The sequence below is a fragment of the Pelodiscus sinensis genome, chromosome 2, assembly GCF_052426305.1.
Source record: "Pelodiscus sinensis isolate ZL-2025 chromosome 2, ASM5242630v1, whole genome shotgun sequence".
NCBI lineage: Eukaryota > Metazoa > Chordata > Testudines > Trionychidae > Pelodiscus > Pelodiscus sinensis.
In genome coordinates this window covers 185,344,247-185,357,689 of record NC_143053.1, presented here as the reverse complement: position 1 = coordinate 185,357,689, position 13,443 = coordinate 185,344,247, and the positions used below count along the sequence as shown (strand labels likewise).

The window sequence follows — 13,443 nt, the reverse complement described above, 5'->3', positions numbered from 1 at the left end:
TGGGAAAGCCAAATGTTCATGCTACCTTTTTATAGCATGAAAGCTTGTCTTTCACCAACAAAAACTGGTCCAATGAAAGATATTTCCTCACCTACCTTGTCTCTATAATGATAACTGTGGATTGTCAGCACTTCACAAAATCGGGTCTTAGAGGGTGATGTGTATTATGATGATAATGTTTAATATGCATCTTTTATATGTTCTTTATATTATGTTGCCTTTCTTTAAAGGTGCCCAGCTGTTGGTTAAACCTTTGGTAAAAGAAAATGGAGGAAAAATAGATGGAAACCAAAATATATATCTTGTTGGAGCCTCTCACTTAAGGCTGCTGCTGGGAGCTGAAACTGTGGGACTGGTAAAAGAATGTAATGATAGCTCAATGAGAACCTTTACATACAGCAGTAGAAACACCTTCAAAGATTTTGCAGGTGATGTTTTAAAGTGTTTTAGGACTATTCCTGAATTATTTAAAAATGTGGTAAAAAATTATAAGTGCATAAGCACACATCTTAACTAGTCAAATATTTTATCATTTTTCAGTTTGTTGTGTTTGTAAAAGCTAACAAATAGGTAGAATAAACCATTGTCTGTTTAATCCTTTTGACCTTTGAACATTCTCAGATTTTTTTGTAGAAATTATCTGTATTACCTGTCTCTGGGTGAGTCACAATTTTGCAGTGTGCATGTGTTTTTAATTGATGTTTTTTTATGTGATTTATCTATGTTATTGATATGAAAGTTTATAAGAAACTTAGCAAAGACCTTAAAATTTGTTAGTAATTGTACATGATTAGCACTTTCTATTTGAAGTGTTAGTTAATTTTATTGTCCCCTTTTCTGGTTAAAAAAATTGTGAAAAGCAAAATTTTGGGGTTTACTATATCTTAATTAGCTGGAAAAATATGAACTATTTTGCTCCATTATGTTTGTATATAAAGCAATTGGTTACTAGCATGGGAAATTACAGATTTCATGTTTGTATTCTTTAGACATGGGAGTTAATCAGGGATAGGTCCTTTCCTTCCTTTGTGTTTGGACATTGTGGGCACTACCAAAAATAATAATGTAGTACTCTAAGGATACCACCTGCAATGATTCTTTCTTAGGATACATCTAGACTGCGGGTTTTTTCCACTGAGTTCAGGGAACATGTTTGCTATTCTGCTTTTTTTGTGTGGAAGAGCAAACGTGCTCTTTTGGGGAGCTCTGTATACCTCGTTCTACGAGGAATAAGGGCTTCTCCAAAAGAGAAGGCTTTTCCGCCATTTGGCCCAGTCTAGACGGGGTTAAATGGCAGAAAAGCCTCTTTTGAAAAAGCAATCAGAAAAAGCCTATAGTATAGACCAAGCCTTAGAGGTCTTAGCTCCTTAGTACAAGATTGGCAGAACTCCTGTTTTATATGGAATTACCAGAGTTCCATCTTTAACTGGCCTTTTGTCAACATTTTTTCATCTGTCCATTTCAGTGCAGCCCTTCTCTATATTTTCTATGTGAAAAGGCTCTTTGGGTTCTGTTTGGCATGACTGAAGCCCTTAAAACATCAAATAATTTGCTGGACAATGCTGTTACCAAGAAGTTCAAATAATTGTTCCAGTATAGTTGTGATCCAACTGCCATGTGTAGACTTTGCTGGCATGAATTAAAGGATACCTAGTTTGCATTAAGATAAATTAAAAGTGTAGTTGGAATGGTATCTGAAGATAAAGTTATTTGTAATTCTGCTTCTTGGAACATTCAGTACCAATATGATTCTAACTCAGCTCCTTTAGAGGTGTGTTTTTTTTTTTTTTTTTTTTTAAAGATTTCTCATTACAGGTTGAAGCTCTCTTGTCCTGGACTCTGGTCTGGCAATATCTGTGGTCTGGCAGGACCACGGATATTGCTGGACTAGAGAGCTCCTGGACCAGAGGGCTGGGTGGCCATGGGGTTGCAGCAGCCCTTGTGGCCCCAAGGAACGGAGCCCTGGTGGATCCTGAGCAGCGGATCCACAGCAGTTCTGGTGGCTCTGGGATGGTGAAGTGGCAGAAGCCCTGGTGGCCCTATAGATCGGTGCCCTGATGGCTTTGGGGAATGGAGTCGTAGCTGTCACAGCAGATCCAATGCCCTGAGCCCTGGCAGCGCTGGAGCCAGGAAACTGCAGCAGCCTCAGGATAATGGAATTCAGCAGCCCCAGAGCCATAGCATTCCCAGTGCTCCAGAACTGTGGCAGAGTCAGGGCCTGAGAGCCACAGCAGCCCAGTTGTGGTGTCCCTGGGACAGTGGAGTCTCGGCAGTCTCTGGGCATTGGAGCTGTGGCAGCCCTAGGGTGAGTGAAGCCTGATGGCCCCAGGGCAGTAAAGCTGTGGCAGTGGGGACTGGCCAGGGGAGCTAGGAGATAGTGGGCTGGGGGCAAGGGAGCTCCACTAGGTCTGCTAATGGACCCTGGCAGAGCCCAGAGTCCCGTCAGCAGAGGGATGGAATTGACCAGTCAGGTCCTGAGGGTGCCAGACCAGGGAGGTCGAACATGTACTTTGGTCATGATTAATTATTTTAAAATGGTTTACCATTCTGGTACATTCATTTGCTATGCACTTGAAGATAGTATTTATATCCAACAGGGATTTGTGTGAAATGATTGCTATCGGGCCTCTTTTGTGTTGTGACATACTTCTCTCAGAGGTCAAAATTATGTAAGAGCTGAGAATTCCTGCCTATCTTTCATTAAGGTGCTGAAACCTGGGAGTGAGAATATTGTCAGAATTATATCTTCACAGAATCATAGTGGCAAGTGGGTAATATTCTCCATTTTGGTGCTCTCGAGTCACGTAGGTAGTGAGATTAAACATTCAGTAGATGAAATGTATTTCTTATCATTTTAAGCTTTTAGGAAGCAGGAGTTTTCTCTCACAAATGTGTAATTTGAGTAATATTGGTGCAGAATATTTCTTTTCTGAACATGGTTGTCTTTGGTGCCTAATTTTGTCTCCAGTATCTTAAGCAATTATGTCCATTAGATTTTCTTGGTATCCTAAGTCAAAGGCATTATGAACCATTTTTTTTTATTTAGAGGACAATCACGATTTTCTTACAATGGCAGAGCGTCAATACATCATCAAGCATGAACTTGAAAATTTGAGAGCCAGAGATGAAAAAATGATTCCTGGGTATCCTCAGGCAAAGCTATATCCAGGAAAATCAATTAGTAAGTGATTTAGTTTATGGTATCCTTAATTGATTGCTTTGACTAATATTGATGTAACATGTTGCTCATCATGAATATGTAAGATAAAGGGAATGTTCCTAATTTCCTGGACCCTTCAAAAGTTAAAAGATCTTCACTGTATCTTTTTATTTGTCTTCATCTTTAAGAATTGGAGTAGTGTAAAAAAACCCACCTTCAACTAGTGGTCTGCAGAAAAGATAAATGGATATTTAAATACTAGATTATAGAGTTGGGAAGCAAATATTAAATATTGAATTTTCACAACCATCTTCAAAGTATAATGGATTTCTAATGTGGTGGCACTCACCTCTCACAAGCACCTCTTCTGATTGAGTATGTCTGCAGCCTTGCAGTTTATGGTCACCTATGTCAGTGGTTTTTGGTTGAGTCTCACACGCTGTATTTGAAACAGAACCAGAACTCTTCTGACATGCACAGTCTTTAACTTGTCCTGGCCCTGACCACGGCATGGGATAAAGCCCTGGATATCCTCCCTTGGACACTCTTTTTCTTGTGGCCTTCCCAGGGCTTCGTCCTTACTCAGTCCCAGCAGCCAGTCAGGAGTGCCTTCTTTGCTTCTCTGATCTTTTATCACACTGAGCTGTCACTGGTCCTGCTGCTCTTTCACCCATCTAGTAATACAATCCTCTATTCTCCAGTTCCAGGCATGAACTGACAACTTGTAACTTACTGTTTCTGGAAGCAAACTGCAGACACTGTGGACTATATTAATTATCCAGGGAGTAAATCTTGTAAGTTGTTGCTTAGGAATGATTGTGTGATAAAGCGGAGGGTGACCAAAATGATTAGGGGGCTGGAGCGCATGACCTATGAGGAGAGACTGAGGGATTTGGGTTTGTTTAGTCTGCAGAAGAGAAGAGTGAGGAGGGATTTGATAGCAGCCTTCAACTTCCTGAAGGGAGGTTCCAAAGAGGACGGAGAAAGGCTGTTCACAGTAGTGACAGATGGCAGAACAAGGAGCAGTGGTCTCAAGTTACAGTGGGAGAGGTCTAGGTTGGATATGAGGAAAAACTATTTCACTAGGAGAGTGGTGAAGCACTGGAATGGATTACCTAGGGAGGTGGTGGAATCTCCATCACTAGAGGTTTTTAAGTCTCGGCTTGACAAAGTCCTGGATGGGTTGATTTAGTTGGGATTGGTCCTTCCTTGGGCAGGGGGCTGGACTTGATGACCTCCTGAGGTCTCTTCCAGCTCTATGATTTGATTTGGTTCACTTTAGATCAGTGGTCACCCAGTGGTAGATTGATCCTGGAGTCTCTGATAGTTGATTACCACCTGCCTGATCTGCCCCTGTGCTTCTCTTAGAAGTGGCCAGCATATCCCCATGGTCCCAAGGCATGTGGGTTAGGGGTCTCCATATGCTGCTCCTTCCAGCAGGATCTGCCCCTGCAACTGTTATTGGCCAGGAACAGCAGGGAGGGACTGCACACACACCACCTGCAAGGAAGTGCTACCTGCTTCTGGGAGTTGGGCAGGCAGGGAACCTGCCTTAGCTCCATTGTGCTGCCAACTGGAAGCCACTTGAAGTAAGTGCTGCTCAGTTGGAGCCTGCATCTCTGCCCCAGCCCTGTGACATCTCCCAGAGCCTACACCCAGACTCCTTCCTACACCCCAGTCCTCTGCCCCAGCCCTGAGTTCCCTCCTATGTCCAAACTCCCTTCCAGAGCCCACAGCCTGTACCTGTGCTATATCCCAGTGCTCTGTGCCAGCCTGGAGCCCCCTCCTGTACTCAGTCCCTTCCCAGCGCTTGCACCCCTCACCCAGTCCCACACCCCAACCTCCAAGGCTCAGTCTGGAGACCACTCCAACACTTGATATCCCTTGTCCCCAGCCCAGAGCCCATGGTCCAGCATCTTGGAGACCACTGCTTTAAGACAGTAAGCTTGTTTGGTTTGTCTCCTTGTAAAGTAACAGTTTTTCTAAAGCCACTAGTATTACATTACTGAGAAAGGAAGTTTGGTTTCACTTTCAGCTCTTGAAATCTTCAATGGAAGATCATTTTTCCTCTGACTTGAGAGCTCTTTTATTTAATAATAAAGCTGGAACTAGCCCATTGGCGCACAGGTTGTTTTCTAAAAACTGTACTGTGTCTTTTAATATCTGAGGCTTGTTCAAGTTTGGTATTTATATTTCAACATTAATGTAACCAGAATAGAAAAATTTGTGTCTTTTAATATCTCAAGCAATTTGTATATAACTTGACACACTTCCTCTGTTGAGAGAAGGAGTTTTTCAACTGATGTGGGTAATCTACCTCTCAAGAGAGATGGTAGCAAGGTTAATAGAAGAATTCTTTGTCTTCTAATCCATTTTCCAGGCTCATTCTAAAACTCCAACTTCCCTGAGCACCTTACATTGATGTGCACATACATAAATAGTATTTACTTTCTATCATAAAAATTGAATACAAATATATTATGGGATATTATGAGATTATTTATGTTGAAGAGAGCATTCAGATTTAGTTGCTTTGTAATTTAAGATGACATATTTTCTCTATATAAAACAAATTTTCCTGCGGGATGACAGAATGATGTCATCCCATCACTCTGCATCCACAGGAGCCAAACTCCACCCACTCCCAGCCTGGCCCTCCCCAGGGGCCCATGTGGAGAGCTGGGGCTGTCTGTGGCCCCGGCCGGGCCTCCCCTCCCCACTGGCCAGGGGGAGAACCATAGCTCCCACAGCCTCAACCCAACCCTCCCCGGCTGCTGCGGCCTGGGCCCCACACTCCCGGCGGCCAGGGGGAGAGCTGGAACTGGTGTGCCAAGGCCCAGCTCTGCCCAGCCCTGCTTGGTGGCTGGGGGAAGAGCTGGGGCTGACGTTCCACACATGGACTGGCCCTGCCTAGAGGTCCGGCCCTGCCTGGCACCTCGACCCTGCCTGGTGGTCGGGCAGTGGCCAGGAGGGGAGGAAGCTGGGGCTAGCATGGCCCAGCCCTGCTTGGCAGCAGGGAGGGAAGGGAAGAGCCGGGGTGAGGGGAGAAGAGCCAGGGCTGGCTGGGGGGTGGGAGAAAGAGTCAGGGCCAGCCAGGGGATGGGGAGAAAGAGCTGGAGTTGCCATGCTGCAGTTTCTACCTGGCCTTCCCCGGTGGCTGTGGGGAGAGCTGAGGCTACCTCAGTCTGGTGCTCCCCAGTGGCCGGAGGGGAGAGCTAGGGCCGCTCGGCCTGCTGAGACCCTGCACCCCCAACTCCCTCACTCACCCCTTCCACTGAGACCCTATACCCCCAGACCACTCCTGCCTCCTCCCTCCCAGCCACACACCTACTTCCAGTCTGCTTCTGCCCCCTTCCCCCTGGCCAGACACCTACCCCACAGAGAAAGGGGGATTGGCGAGTGTAGCGAGCAGGGAATACAGTCCCCTACTAGTTTTTAAATGTTTTTACTGCTTTTCTTGTAAGAAATGGAATAACAGTAACTAAAACCTATTTCTTTTAGTTTGATTTGATAAGCTTAATTTTAAAAAAATATTCATAGTTTTTGGTGCTCATGAAAATAAATACAAAGTTCATCAGCTAGAACCAGGCACAGTGCCAGGTGCTATTAAAGCTTTGCCACATGGCTGTATGATTCCATTTCAGTTCTGATCTGCTATACTGCTTGCTGTTTAAGCCACAGAGACTGCCAGCTTGTGGGGTAGTTTGTATGATTTATACCAGCTGTCAAGTGTTTCTTGTAGAGAACACTTAAGTCCAGGTCTTTGTAGGGGTGTTAACCAATCTTGCACCCTCTGTATTAGGTAATATGTTATTAATATATATGATTTTTAAATGCACATTTTGTGCATTATAAGGATTTAAGTAGCAATTTTTATTTAATGTAAAAAAAACATATAGGCTTGATAGATATAACATAGCTCAGTGCAAACATTCTAACTCTACTATGCCTTTAAAGGAGCCATGTAAGCATAATTTTTCCTTTTTTTTCTTTTAGTTAGAAGATTACTGACCAATGGTATCCTAGTTCAGATTTTCCCACTTCATGATTCAGAAAAACTGAAGAAACTCCGGTACGCCTGGTATGGCCAGATGAAAATTAGTTATCAACCTTTAGGTATGTTGGCACTTATTTCACGGTAAAAAAATAGAAGGTATTGAAACCAGAAGTGGCTCCAGGAGTGAGAAGCTTTTGACACCCTAGCTTTCCTTATGTAATCCAGAGAGCTGATTCTGAGTACAGACTTCCAATCCTGCAGACTCACTTTATCGAAACTATTTCTCAGAAACTTTTGGATAATTGAGATTACATGGCAGCAGGTTAAGGGAAATTGGAAGTTCGTAAGCCCAGAACAAATCACACTTTTACAAAGGCAATTAGCCAAGGCATCTGAGATTGAACCCCCAGATAACATGTCTTCTAGTTTGTATACCTCTTTAATCCCCCTTCCTTTAAAACAAACTTTGGAAAATTAAATGAAGGAAAGATCACATTTAGTATCGTTTCAAAGTTAAACACGGAAAAGTAAGGACATGGCAGTTAATTATAGCTGAGTTTGAGTAATAACAGTTTGACCTTATTTGAATATGAAGAGAATGTTAAGAGAAAAACATTTTCTTCTTCGAGTAGTGGCCCTGTGGATGCTCTACTCTGGGTGCTGGTGTGTCTTCGTGCCGGTGACTAGAATTTTTTCTAGCAGTGTCTGTCACGCATGCACCGTGGCACCCCCTTGTGCCTTTGGTGTCTGTTAGGCGCATATGCAGCATGGGTCCCTCAGTTCCTTCTCTACTGTGTTTGGCAGCAGACAGAGCTCTTTCTCTTGCCCGTTTCAACAACAATAACAAAAAATAAAAGACAAACCCCCCTGTTAATTTTCCTTTGTTTTCCTCATACTTCCAAGTTTTAAGTCCACCCCCCACCCTACAACCAAAAAACCCCACTTTTTCTTCCGTTGTCATTGGCCTGCCAATTCTCGCCATGCCTAATGTCCGGATCTCCCAGCTTCAGGAAATATGAATCTTTCTGAGATTCTATGCCCATCTCAGATGGGCATTCCTCGTGCATGAAGTGCCTCAGAGAAGCCCTCAGACACAAAAGTGTCCTCACTGTTCTAAATTGACAGCCAGAGCATGCTGCGACTGCGTCAACAAGTTAAAAACCTTTTTGTATGAAAAGTCACTCCAGCCAGCTTCTGAGGACAGATCATCTATCTTAAAATCAACATCTGAGCCGAAAGGTATGGACAAAACTCATTCCGCTACCTCTTCTGGCATATCTATGTCCAAAACCAGGCTGTCCCCGGCCAGACCCTTACCCTTGGTACCGACTTCCACGAGAGTCAGCACCGTGGACAGGCCCAGCACCTCTGGAATGGCACCATCCAAGACACCGGTACTGCATAAGAGGGAGCACTCGGAGCCCAAACAAAAATAGCTGGCACCAACGGCACTGACCACACCATCTAGACTTCACAAGCACCAGTTGGCACTGAAACTGCCACCTCAGCCAGCACCGGTCACGACACCTAAGAGACCCCATTCTGACGTTCTGCCTCCCAAGCAATCGTTGCTGCCTACACTGGCGGCACCGAGTACTATACAAACCTCAGCATTAACACGGGAGCATCTATAGCATACGTCTCTACTAATGAGCCATCTTTCATCAGCACTGTTGTCTCCATTCTCCTCCAAAGAATTGGTGCATTTGTGCAGATCTCCCATTCTGCCAAACTCCCCAAGTAAAGCCGGCACTGAGCTGTGCAGCTGCTTCTTCTCTCAACATTCCGGCCCAACACAGAGAGCTCCATCTTGGGATACTGGTCCTATTACATCAAACCTCAGCAGCCCAAACTTCTACATCCAAACAGCAGATTTGAAGGTTTGGTCGAGAGCCTGAAAGACAGTTTCCTTGCGGTCACACCATTGGACAATTATCCACAGTTCAACTACTGCCAACACCCCTTTTTACAACAACGGGCACAAATAACATCGGACAAATGGGTCTTGGAGCTCATCCACTATGGTTACTCCTTCCCCTTCACTTCCCTTACCCCTACCCATCCTCCCACCCTGACCCTCTCCAGGGACCCCCCCCCCACGAGACCCTCCTTCAGCAAGACGTGCTTCACTTTCTTTGGTTAGGCACCATAGAACTGGTACCAATGGAGTTCCAATGGAAAGTTTTCTAGTCAACTTATTTTCTAAAAGAAAAAGAATGGAGGATGGAGGCCCATTCTAGATTTAAGGAGGCTCAGCAAATACGTCACTTCCAACTATTCAAAATTGTGACTCTAGCAACAATAATTCTAGCATTAGATCAAGGAGATTGGCTTTCGGCTCTCAATCGCCAAGATGCATATTTTCACATAACAATTCATCCTGCCCACAGGCGCTTTCTACGGTTCACAGTTGGTCATCACCATTACCAATACTGAGTGCTCCCTTTCAGCCTTTCAACAGCTCCCAGAGTTTTTCCCAAAACTCTAGCCATCATGGTGACATACCTTCATTGTCAGGGAGTGATGATAATTCCATACTTAGATGACTATCTCATAAAAGGCACATCTTTCTGAGAGACACAAGACATGGTCAAGACCACCACAGACCTCTTGCTCCGGCTTGGATTCCATATAAATTATGAAAATCCACACTCCATCCTATGCAAACCCTAGAATTTATAGGAGCACACATCGATACCGGCACATCCAGAGCAACTCTGCTCATGCACAGATTCGAGATCCTGTGCAACCTAATAGCAGTAGCACGGGTGACCCTTACTATGACAGTTCGCGAATGCCTAAAAATCTTAGGCCATGTGGCTGCTACAACCTATGTCGTCAGGCTGGTGAGGCTCCATATAAGATGTCTGCAGTCTTGGCTCACCACACTCTACACTCCGTCCAGAGACCCGCTCTCCAAGTCAATTACCATTCTGCTAGGGATCCTCAGCTCCTTGGACTGGTGGACAGATCCACACAACAATCTCTAACTGGCATCTCATTCCATCATCTGATCCCGACACTCATCATTATGACTGATGCATCACTCATGAGATAGGGAGCCCATTTAGGAGCCCTCACGGCCCAAGGCAAATGGTCTTTCACCGAGCAAACGCTTCATATCAATCTTTTAGAACTGAGAACGGTACGCATGCCAGCATTTCCTGTGCCATATAGCATGCAAGACAGTCAGCATTATGACGGATGATACGACTTGCATGTATGACATCAATCGGTAAGGCAATGCACAACCTCTGTCCCTATGCATGGAAGCTCTCAAACTATGGAATTGGTGCTTGGCGCACCATATTATCCCTGTTGCCACTTACCTCCCAGGAGTGTTAATGTCATAGCAGTTGCCCTCAGTCGCAAGTTCTATGACCACTACAAATGGGAGATAGACACACAAGTCCTCAGTTACGTATTCTGCCAATGGGGGCAACCAGACATAGACCTTTTCATGACCAGGACCAATTGCAAATGCCACCTTTACTACTGGGGATGCTTTCTCCATCAAATGTGATGCACTGTTACTCTATGCATTCCCACCTCTTCTTATGCTCCACGAGGTTATAATCAAAATCAGAACAGAACGAGTCTGCGTGATTCTCATTGCACCAGTGTGGCCAATACAAACATGGTACCCTTACCTCCACATGATGATGGTAACGGATCCATACACCTTTCTACTTCAATGCAATCTTCTCTCCTAGAGTCATGGCAGAATTCTCCATTCCAAACTACACAAACTCCACCTCCAAGCATGGTTCCTTCATGACTCCAAGATGCTGAAAATACCTGCTCAGAAAGGGTAAACCAAATATTAATCAACAGAAGTAGAGAGTCCACTAGGAAAACTTACCTTTACAAATGGATTAGATTCTCCGAGTGGCTCAAACGTAATCACCCCATGCCCTCTGAAATCTCCCCCGTCTTCCTCTTATTGGACTACTTGCGGCACCTAAGGGAGGCTGGCCTGGCTTTAAATACTATCAAGGTACATGCAGCAGCTATAGCAGGCTTTCATTGCACCACTGACCTCTTTCCTGTCTAACCCAATCACCAAGAGATTCCTCGCTGGCCTACAAAATACCTTTCTGTCTGTTCGCCCTCCAGTTCCTATCTGGGATCTGAATCATGTACTTAAGAGCCTGATGAAGCCACTTTTCGAGCCCTTGTCATCTTGCCCGTGGTCATACCTATCTATGAAGGTCTCTTTTCTAGTCACACTAACCTTGAGTAGGGGAACTCGCCACACTAATGGCAGACCCCCCCTTATACAATTTTCAGCAAGGACAGAGTGTCACTTCGGCTCCACCCTAAATTCCTCCTGAAAGTCCCATCTCCCTTTCACGTCAATGAACCCATACACTTTCCTGCTTTCTTCCCCAAACCGCACATTGACCCATCCCAGGCTGCATGGCATACCTTTGACATCTGCAGAGTGCTCGCATTCTACATTGATCTCATAAGAGCCCAGAGGATATCTCCTCCACTCTTCCTGTTCTTTGCGGAATGATCCAAGGGACAAACTGTTTCAAAGCTAAGGCAAACTATACATTCCAAATCTTGCCCTATACTAAACTTCAGCAATCTCTTTGCTCACCCCCCTCCCTACTAAACTCTGATCACTGTTATAGACCACTCTGTCACCATGCCACTTTCATAAAGACAGTATTTTGCTGAGGTTCTGATCAGTTTTGCATTAACCTTAATTTTGTAATTTCTTTAGTTTTGAATGTCTGTGCATTCTTAACTTTTCAATAACAGTGTATTGCAATCAATTATACTTTAATTGATGTTGGCATTTTGTTTCTACTGTTGTTATAGATGTTAAGATAAGCTATAATTACAGCTCTACTAATTTTTTTCAAATATATCTTTTGGTAGTTTTAGAAGTGGGGTAAGAATTACAGAGAAGTAATGATATTTGGTTGTTTTGTTTGGGAAACTGAAATTTGGGCCATTGCTTACTCTGAAATTTCATTTCATATTACCCTGAGTCCTATGTTGGGAATTGTTCAGTATAATATAAAAGATGACTTGGTGAAGTGGATAAGTTGTTTTACTTAGTATTAATATCTAAAAGGAAATCTTGTCTTCAATGCAACCTGTATAACTTAGGAACCCAATGTTCATTCTTTCTTTTCATATGCTAGTCAGATAACTCTTTTGTTTCTTTAGAATATAATGCTGTTCCTATTGAAGATTTTAGTACTTCTGTCCTAGAATATTTTATAAAACTTTTTTTCTTTGAAAAGAAGTTCTTGTGGTGTTTCCCCTTTGCCTTGGCTTAGGGTTTTCCCCCCTCTCTCCACAGATGAAATCCGCTGCTACTTTGGTGAAACAGTTGCTCTCTATTTTGGCTTCTTGGAATATTTCACATTTGCTTTGGTTCCTATGGCCCTCATTGGGATTCCTTACTATGTATTTGCATGGGAAGACTATGACAAGTATGTGATGTTTGCCTCATTCAATCTGCTTTGGTCGACAGTGATCCTTGAAGTATGGAAGCGCTACTGTGCTACTATGACTTACAGGTGGGGGACACTATTAATGAAGCGGCAGTTTGAGGAACCGAGGCCAGGATTTCATGGGGTTTTGGGAATTAATCCTGTCACTGGCAAGGAGGAGCCAGTATACTCAAGTATTAAAAGACAGATACGAATTTATCTGGTGTCTTTGCCATTTGTGTGCCTTTGCCTCTATTTTTCACTCAATGTCATGATGATTTACTTTGAGTTGGAGACTTGGGCTCTGGATTTCCATGAGGAGAATGAGTCTTGTTTTAGCAACTTAATGCTATTTGTGCCCAGCATCATCTATGCTATTGTGATTGAAATGATGAACCGTGCCTACCGATATGCTGCAGAATTCTTAACATCATGGGGTAAGACTTGCCCTTTTTTTTCTTTTTACTTTTCTTTTACATGAGGAAGTATTTTCAAACCTTTAGAATAATTATATATGAACACATTTATATATGAAATTATATATAAAAGAGATCTAGGGGTCATAGTGGACCACAAGTTGAATATGAGTCAACAGTGTGATGCTGCTGCAAAAAAAGCAAATATGATTCTAGGTTGTATCAACAGGTGTGTTGTAAGCAAAACTCGTGAAGTCATTCTGCCGCTCTACTCTGCACTAGTTAGGCCTCAGCTGGAGTACTGTGTCCAGTTCTGGGCGCCACATTTCAAGAAAGATGTGGAGAAATTGGAAAGGGTACAGAGAAGAATGACAAGAATGATTAAAGGTCTAGAGAACATGACCTATGAAGCCAGGC

At 43.7% G+C, this 13,443-nt stretch overlaps 1 protein-coding gene across 4 annotated transcripts in view; it reads left to right on the top strand.

The window, feature by feature from the left end:
• Positions 1–13,443, top strand: part of ANO10 (anoctamin 10) — a 206,028-nt gene that overhangs the window by 11,788 nt on the left and 180,797 nt on the right. For all 4 annotated transcript variants that reach the window (XM_006125564.5, XM_075921961.2, XM_075921960.2 and 1 more), the window contains exons 3-6: positions 231–428; positions 3,047–3,181; positions 7,157–7,276; positions 12,478–13,047. In XM_006125564.5, the coding sequence (XP_006125626.1) occupies positions 231–428; positions 3,047–3,181; positions 7,157–7,276; positions 12,478–13,047 (1,023 nt within the window). The remainder of the gene's footprint in view (positions 1–230; positions 429–3,046; positions 3,182–7,156; positions 7,277–12,477; positions 13,048–13,443) is intronic.